The sequence below is a fragment of the Anopheles gambiae genome, chromosome 2 (genome assembly GCF_943734735.2).
Source record: "Anopheles gambiae chromosome 2, idAnoGambNW_F1_1, whole genome shotgun sequence".
In the NCBI taxonomy this organism is placed as follows: Eukaryota; Metazoa; Arthropoda; class Insecta; order Diptera; family Culicidae; genus Anopheles; species Anopheles gambiae.
In genome coordinates, this window is record NC_064601.1 from 101,941,862 (window position 1) to 101,951,336 (window position 9,475).

The following is a 9,475-nucleotide window of genomic DNA, read 5'->3' on the forward strand; positions in this document are numbered from 1 at the left end:
CCACCATCCAAAAGATCGTGCTGCTCGCGATCTAATGCCGCATCTAATGCTGCCGTCTTCCCACTCCACGCGCCGCGCCGAAAAGAGAACGAGTTAAAGGCACAGAAGGTGACGGAAGAACTACACCGCGAGACACACAGCCTCCAGTGCGGTAGAGGCCGAAACCAGTTTTCACGACCAGCACTGTTAAGCAACACCACCACCGCCTGGTGACATGCGCCTGGTGGGAGAAGCCGAACCCCAAAGACCATGATAATAGATTTATGCTAATTTTTCATCGATTCTCATTCTCTGCCAAAAAAGAAAGGAAAAAAAAGTCCGCGTACTGTCGCGTTGTCGCCTATGGGTTCCTGGTTCCTGGTGTGGTTCTGGGCTGGAGCTTGGAGCCGGTTTGGATGGGAGAGAGCGAGAAAGTCATCGCCCGTAGGCTTAGGTCGTTGGAGATGAGGACAAGTAGACCGTAAAACCATAGGACCGTTTTCGTCTAATGTTGCTTTTCCTGGAGAGCCTGGACGTCTTCAAGTTTTTGGAGATCGTTAGGTAAAGTTTGCCAAACTGGACCGCACGTTCGAGAAGATGTGTCACTCTCCCTCTTGTCGGTGGAACGCGGAAGAATTTGGAAACGTTTAGGGGTTGTCTGGGACAGACCTCATTTACCGATAGCAGGTGGCGGATCTTCTTTTTTATTTAATTCTCTATTTCTCTCTCTCTCTCTCTCTCTCTCTCTCTCTCTCTCTTTCTCTCTCACTCTTTCTTTCTCTCTCTCCTTCAAACTCTCTCTCTCTTTCTCTCATTCTCTCTACTACTTCTCTCTCTCTCTCTCTCTTTCGTTTCTTTAGCAAACTTTCTTTGATTTGCAAATTGTGTTCTGGCCGGACTCGTCGAATATTATGGTGCATAATAAATGAGCAGAACAGGTTCCTCTTCAGGCCTTAACGGAGAAAAGACTTTGCGAGCACACACACACACACATAAAACTTAAACCTGATTCTGATAAGCTTGCTACAACCAAAAATAACTGCTCGTGTGAAATTTACAAGACTGTTTCCGGGTATGAGATGGTTTTGTGCCGTGCCCGATGCTATCGTTTTAACGGTGATAGAGTTCTTTCATTTTGAAGGTATTACTTCCAAAAAAAATAGTGATGTTTGTAAAGTAAACACAATTTTGTTTCCTTACTCTGGACAAAACATGTTCAAAGGCACTAACAAAATCCAACATTTAGATGATCATGTATTGAGTGCGATCGCGAAATGGTTTTTTTTGCGTAATTTTCTTTCCTTTTCCAATTCCAAATTCGCACAAAATTGGCACTCGGGGACAGGGAAAAACCGGTAAAACATTCCCTCTCTCCTTGTTTAAGCATGCCGGGGAACTATATAAAGCTTTGCTTCGTCTTCCACCGATGGTCACAGTCCTCCAATGGAAGCCATCGTCCTGACTTTGAAGTTTGATTTAGAAGTAGCGACTAGATCATTCGCCTGGGCAAGGTGATTACAAAATTAAATTAACACCTAGCGCCTAACCAGCTCGACACATAAGCAGTACCGGACGCGAAGATCTGATCGGTAATGCAAACATGATCGAAGCCCTCCCAAACCTGCATACGATTACCGGTTGAAATGCATACCTTCTGCTGCGGGCGTTGCGAAACACACGCACACCTGATGCTCTTCGTAGCGCAAAGGGTGGCTTATCGTGCCGGTAAGGTCAAACTTTTTTGGAGGTTTCGGATAGCAAAAGTTAAAGCGATACTCTTTACTAGCAGGGACAAAAATACACATATCACACCACAACGCAACGAGTGTCCCTGTCTTCCGTTGTTTTCTTCTTCATCTTCTTCCCCATCTTCTTCACGATCGTCACCTACTTGCTTAAGATTTCTACCCTCGTGTTTCGCAACCGTTCCGTCCGGCCCGTGATAAGCTGGTGGCGGGCCAGCTCTTCCTCCAGGTGGGCGATGTTGCGCTTCTGCTGCTGGTTGAAGCTCTTGTACGCCTCGATCAGCCCGATGTACGTGCTCATCAGTGTGCGGAGCTCCCGCGGCTTCAGGTTCACCATCACGTCCGAGCGCAGGAACGCCCCGAAGGTGGGCAACGATGGCGGTAGCGGCAGCGGGGGCAGCTTTTGAAGGACGGTGACCGGGGAGCGGCACTGATTACGTCGTCGATCGGGCTCCGGGGCCGTTGATCCATTGGCTATGGCAGCAGGGCGCGGCTGCGTGTTGATCTTTGGAGCTTGGGTGTTACCAGCCGGCACGGTTGAGTTCACTCGCGTTTGTAAGGGCGATGCATCAGTTTGAACACTTTCGATCACGCCAGAGGTCGGATGCAGCTCCCCTATATTCACGTGGCTCACTGTGGAGGATTCGAACGATCCCGAATTGGTAGTTGAGGACGCCTTGCTTCCCAAGCTACTCTCGCTGGTTTGTTTCGAGGTTAAGGTCGACGGTGTGGTGGTCGTTGGCGCTACCCGATCTTTCATGTCTACCACTGTTTTGTCGGATGTATCTTGCTGCTCGAATACCGTATGTACACCGGGACCGTACTGTAGCAGATAGGACACCTTTTCGATACCTTCACATGCTCCCGGACGTGGTAGAACGAGCACAAACACAAGGCACCACAGAAGTAAGGTTAAACCGGTATACTTCATCACTTTTCTTGTCCGGGAAGCATCAGGAGTCGATCTCAATTGGAAAGTTGTATTCGAAGATCTGCCAACTTGCAATGAGCAAAACACTTACGAGCACTTACCTGCACCACGTACGCATCGGGTCTGCTAGGTGTATCACAATCGCGGCGTACTTCATGGTTCCCACTGATGCCACGCTGGGGAATGCAGTAGAACGTTCTCTTTTCTTTTGTGTCCACGAAGACACGCCATTCTTTTCCCCAATTTGTTTTGGGCGATTTTCTTCCCCACTGGACTGCACCTGGGAAATACGGTAGAACGAAGCTCCAATCGACAAATGTGCTTTGTGGTGAAGTTTCGCCACAAAGAACGGAGGCTGACTTTGGAGGAGCGCATTTTAATTTTCGGGACTGAACTTCAAACTGTTTGATCGCGGTTGATGCTGCACGATACAGATCTGAGAGCTGTCAGAGCCTATCTTTGGATGGGGTTTAATTGTACTTTAAAACTCATTTAGGTAACGAGAGAATGTTTTCTCCTTCTCTTAGCGGTTAAGTAATCTGCACCACAGTACGGGGTAAATAATCCTGCCCTTAGGCCGCAAAGTTTCAAACTGTTTGCTTGCAACCATGTACAGCCATCACATACCTTTCACTAAATGGAGAGAATACCAGTGCATCGGCATAGAACGCTAGCGCTCGGTGCCGGCAAGAACACGGCACACATGAAGAACAAAGCCAGTGCCAGCACGGTGGAAAAATAAATGAACTGATCTTTTTATTTCTACCGTTCAGAAGCCTGAAGAACCTGTCCGAAACAACACGACCCGACAATGCGGTGCTGCATCGTCCGGTGGTCACTTTTGGTGGCTACCCTGCTCATCTGCCTTATTGTGCTGGTGGGCGCGAAGAAATTTCGCGTGCCGGAAGACCGTCCCGACTATAAGCAGCTGGTGGTGAAGGCATCGGAACAGTTGGACAAGCAAATCCTGGACTTTGCATACTTTGTGCTGCAGTTCGAGCAGTTACGCACGCTATTGATATGGCAACGGTACGAGAGGCTAATGGAGGAACAGGAACAGAACAACTATCTGCTGGGATAGGTGTTGGTTGAGCAATAAAGTTGTACAAATATTACTTAAACTGTAAAGTCTGGTGTAAACGAGTTAATGTTCGTTGTCATACAATATCACATGGTTTTTAGTGGTACGGCTATGGGAAGTGTTATTGTTAAAGTGTGCACGAAATTCTGTCAAGGTGTGGACACATATCATCGAATTGAGTCAATTAATCGAATTAATAACGCGACAAAACTGTACTTCTCGTTCAAATGCCCTCAAACCGGTTACAGTCAGAACAAACCAGTAAAAGAATGAAGAACCGCTCGCAGAATTATTTCACTTAAATATTGTTATAAATTTAATTTTTCTTTGTGAATTATTTAAACTCAATTAACATTTAGATGAATATTGCTTTTCGATGTTGAATTTGCGCAGCGTAAGCGCTCGTGAAGAATGATGGCTTAATATCAGTTTCGAAACTTCGAAACTTCAGGTTCGAAACACATTATTATCATGGTTATCTTTTCCATAATAGACATTTTTGACAGAAAGATCATAGGAGATGGTAGAAAGTAGAGATTAAACAATATATTCCATTTAACTCACAATCAAAACATAACTATTATTTATAAAAAAAAAAACATAAAAAGTCACTTGAAAATTTGCGAAACAATACTCAACAATTTATAATGTTACCAAAATGGTTGCTTAATATGTGTACATAATTAAGTTTAATATTCATACTATGAAATAAAATCACCGAGGATCTCATTGTTAGCATCATAAGTCTCGGTTCATTTTATTAATTTAGCTAACAAACATATTACAAATGCGTGGTTGCTTTCGTGAGATATCAAGTTTATGTACGTATAAAACAAGATTATAAAATAGGGTATTAGAACAAAATTGATTTAAATTATGTATGCTTCACTATTCGTACTATATTTGAATGAATTTGAACTTCATATTTGAACTGCCCATGCTAGAAAATGATCTAAAGCTCATCATTTTGAACGAGTATCTAGTTAGTTTTACATATATAAGGTGGTGTTTTGATAAATACCTCAGCTCAGTAAAATCTTCCATCTAGTAGTTTAACTGAAATCAACTACCCAAAATCTACCAAAGTTCACGAGGTTTTTCAAAATATTAACAAGTATGACACGGATTTTATAAGCATTTATATGAAAGGACAAACATACACTACCACTCGTTTACGCGATCGAGAAGAACTAACAAACCTGCTGGAGAAAGTCAGAACCTTTCCAATCTGATTGGTGAAAGTACGGCGAACGGATTCGTAGGAGGAGTAAACGGACGATTCTCCGGAAGCAAAAGTTCATATAAAGGAACTTACCATCGCATGCGAATGGGTTATTGATCCACGTCCACTGTGCCAGAGGTGAGTAAAGGACCTCAGCTCTCAGTGCAATCGTGTACCAACGACAATGACAGTCTTGCTTATGTGAAGTATTAATCCATTTCCGATCTGCTCTGTTTCATTTCTTCTTAAGCATTAGAAAACGCAACCATGTCCAGCAAGCAAATCATTCTACTCGCAGCCTGCACCGTCCTGTTGGTAATCGCGTCCGTTGTTTCGGCGTCCCCAAGCGATTCAGCGCCCGATAGGGCACATGAGGTGTCAGCCAAATCGTACTTTGGATATCAAACACAACCGAAGGACTCCTACAAGAAGCTGACGGAAGAAGTGACCGAGTACTGTCGCCTGATCAGTCCCGAAATCACCGGCCTGAGAGACAAAATCGAAACCCTGCAAAAGAAGCTGTTCTACCGAAAGGACAAAGACCACGGCGGCTACAACTACAATGACCTGGAACAGATGCAGAGAATGTTGGCCCAGCAAAAGGCGGCCCTGGATGCGCTGCGCAATGAACGGCCTAGTGTTTAGGGAAGGGAATGGGACATTTAGTACGAACGGATTATGGCATGCCTACAATTAAGTGTTTTATGTTTAGAAGCGAACTAGACCGAAGGGAGGAAAATTATGGTCGAAAATAAAATTATTTAAAATGCAATGATTTTGTTATTTTCAATTCCTATATATTACAATCCTCTTAATCCTGTGAATGTTTAAAAAATAATAATTTCCAGAAACAGCATTTGAATCATAAACACATATTTATACCTATTACCCAACAAAAAAGATGAGGAAGCACGCAAATTTAACATGAAAGCTTTTATCACAATGCATTTTTAAATTTTTGTAGTATTAGCAGAGATTCACGTTTGGCCAAGTCGCCTTAGTGGACCTTATTTATCTTTGAAACAATCCCAAAATCGTGACTCGAATTCGAATTCCTCGTCCAGAAATCTTTTCTCATATTCGGATTTGTTTAAAACAAGGTAAGAAAATTGGCACATGTAATTTGATACCATACCTTGTAGGTTTTTAACTGTTATAACTCGCATTTGATGTCTTTGCGAGGTTATGGTTTAGTCTTGTTCATTCACAGTTCAACAAGGTTCATGTATGAAGATGGCGAATTTCCACCATCGATTAGCATATCCATAAGGATGTAAATAAGCATTAGTCATAGATTTGATCGTGTCATGCCTGTCTTTCAAATGTTGGTAGCAACAACATTTGAAGGACATCACTATGGAGGTTCGTGTCGAAATGTGAAGAAAAGTTGACTTGTTTAGATTTCACTTATGAAAGTTCCAATAATATTTTTATTATTAATTTTTATCAGTGATTTTTTTAGTATAATTTGGTATGATTTAGTTTAATACTTGATCAATGGAGATTAGATCAATGATGATGCACAGAATAAGTTTTGATATTTACCGTTTTTGAGGTGCATTTAGTGTTCACGTGCAATAAATCAGGCATTCTTCTTACTCTTTATTGATCGATGGTTGTGTTTTTTTAGCCATTTGAGTTTAGTGGTTGCTTTATTTTGAATTTATTGATTATTTTTTGTTGTTGCATCTATCCAAATTGAAAATTAAAACTCCATGAATATTCTATACTAGTTGCAAAAACAATTAGCATTAAACTGACATATACTGCATGACACTTACTCAGCAAGCAATGACGTTTTAGACATTCTATATTCCAAAAGTCTTGAGCTATTGCTTTCCAGAGCGATCAAAGATCAAAGAAATACTTTTTGTTGATAATTGTGTTTATATTTTCATTATGTTTTAAATATTTTAGGAACGCAAATGTTTTCCCTCATTATGAAAGATTTACGTTAAATAAAAATGGCATTTCAATGGGATATAGATTTGCTCGTAATTAATTGTTCATATTCATACGCATCCTATTGAGTGTAAGTGCAATATAATCCGGGTGACAGTCAGTTCTTAGTCAGCTCTTGACACTTTAAAAACGTGACATCGAATTTAATTTTGAAACTTTTTGTATTTTTGTACCAAACCATACCATATTTTAATCAGGATTGCACATGGAATAAGTTGCATTGTCTTTTGATACAACTGTTCGTATTTGTTTTTATTATTTCACAGCGATATGAGGATAAATATTAAGCTATCTTAGTTTTGTGTGTTCGTAAAGGTTTTGTTTCTAACATTTCTTAAATGCTCAAGAATTTGTGTTATTGACGATTTTTGTAAAAAAATATCCATTTAAACTTTCAGTTCCTATCTTTGATTTTAGCCAGTTATTATATTTTGATTGCTGCATAGCTTTAATCAAAACAATTACTTTATGTTCAATTTTCAAATTGAATTATGTTTTATAAAAATTTATTTTGAAACAGTTTTTTTACGTGTTGGAACAACTTTACATTTGTTTATGCCTTCATTATTTTTGATTATTGAATTTCATCCATCAGACTTACCTTGTTTCGTATCGTAAAGAACATCAAAAAAGGATAGCATTATTAACATTTTTCGGAACACTTGACAAAACATGCAATTCCAACCCGATCGTTATTTTTTCTTATCCTGATTGGTGAAAGTACAGGATCACCTTTCTCCCTAAAACGTGACAACCGAAGGGGAGGAGCTAGAACATTCTTCTCGAACACAGCCGGGTTGCATATATCGAAATGCAAGTCCATATAAAAACGAACGCACAACGCTACAGTACGCTTATTGCTTTCGTAGAACTCTCTGTCAGCACAGAGTGTATGAGGTGAGACCCCGGGTCCGAACAGCGAACCCTTTCTTCTTTCACCCACTTTAGCTCCCCATTTCCACCAAAGCATCGCAATGTTACTAATGACTTTTTTCACGTCTTGTAATTCTGCTCCACACAACTAGCACCACGATGAGTTTGACAGGCAAGTTGCTTATTCCACTGTTCGGTGTGGTGCTGCTGTGTGGCGTAGTGCTGGCGGGCGATCTCAACTACGACGACATCAACTCGCTACCGGCGGAGGAGAAACGTCGCATCATCCGGGAGCTGCTGCGGGCCCAGCGGGACATCCGGGGCGCTCTGCTCAAAATCCACTACAGCCTGAACGGCGAGGAGTTCGATGCGGACGGTAAGGAGGACCCGTACTGGCAGGGCTGCTGGGATAAGGAACTGGCCGGCTACAGGCAATACTTGGAGGAAAGGATGAGCGCTCTGAGTGAAAGTGTGAAGCAATCGCACACGATGATGGACGAGATCATCGATCGCGTCAAGCCTTACTGGTACGGTCATCATAAGCCGGGCTATGGTGGACCGTACGGTGAGTATGGTCCCCCCGGATACGGTCCCAGCTACGGATCGGGATACGAAAGCGGGTACAGACCGGAACCCCCGACCACGGAGCCCGAAACAACGAGCTACAGACCGACCACGGAGTCGTACCATCCCAGCGGTGACGATGACGATGATTACTACGCCCGGAGTCGCCCCGTAGGTGGAAGCCGACGATACGGCCGTGAGCTCGATGTGACGAAGGAAACGAACGAGGAAGTGCCGGTGCCGGAGGTGAAGGTAGATCCGATCGAGGAAGCTGCAGTAGTCGACGCACTGGACCAGTTGGCCGAGGAAAAGCCGTAGGGAAACACGAAATGATACACAAAACAAACCACAGCAAGGAACACAACTAGGATTATTTATTAAGAACACTTTGGACGCATGCTAACACTAAATCCAATCGCTCTTGGTTGAAATAAATCAAACACACAATGAAGTCTGCCTTGTCTTGTTTGCGTTTCTGCTAGCTGCGAGGTGATTGCCTGCGGAGTTCTTCGTTTGCCTTCATTACACTCGCTAACAGTTCCTCCAGAGCTTCATAGTGCCCCGGCGGTACCTCGGTTGAAGGTCGTGTTGGCGCCCGCAGTCCACCGGGTGCACGGGTTGTCGTTTCGCCCTGAAAGGCACTCCACAGCCCGGTCAGTGCGTCGATTGCGGGATGTATGATGATCAGCTGCTTCGTGGAGAGTTGTGCCGTATCCTCAGCAGTCCTGGAACAGCAGACCAAAAGCAATAGTAGCATCAGCACGATGCGAAGAATTTGAAACACTTGAACCATTGTCCCTAATTGACACGCTTTAGCACAAACGTAACGATGGTTCAGATGATAATGCACGACTGAATCTTTCGAGGTGGAGGCTGGATACGAACAACATCTGAACTTTCACTGCAACGAGCGACGTTTCAACTTTCACCCGAAGGGTCACTGGTAAATCAATGCTTCACACAAATGGCAATTTCATTACTCATCAAGCAAAACCATAAAACATGTAATGTACACTTTCTCAAGGATGGTTTGGTACGTAGTATTCATCGTATAACATGCAAGCGTTGACCAATGAAAGAGGTTTGTTTTGTCGGGTTTTTGTCCTGAAGAAACCATC

The 9,475-nt window shown here is 42.8% G+C and overlaps 1 protein-coding gene across 1 annotated transcript; it reads left to right on the forward strand.

Moving 5' to 3' along the window:
• The first annotated feature begins 7,768 nt into the window (after positions 1-7,768).
• Positions 7,769-8,808, forward strand: LOC133391914 (uncharacterized). Its single transcript, XM_061648651.1, has 2 exons — positions 7,769-7,817; positions 7,946-8,808. Exons 1-2 carry the CDS (start codon positions 7,813-7,815, stop codon positions 8,673-8,675), a joined length of 735 nt encoding a protein of 244 aa, XP_061504635.1. The 5' UTR covers positions 7,769-7,812; the 3' UTR covers positions 8,676-8,808.
• The last annotated feature ends 667 nt before the right edge of the window (positions 8,809-9,475 follow it).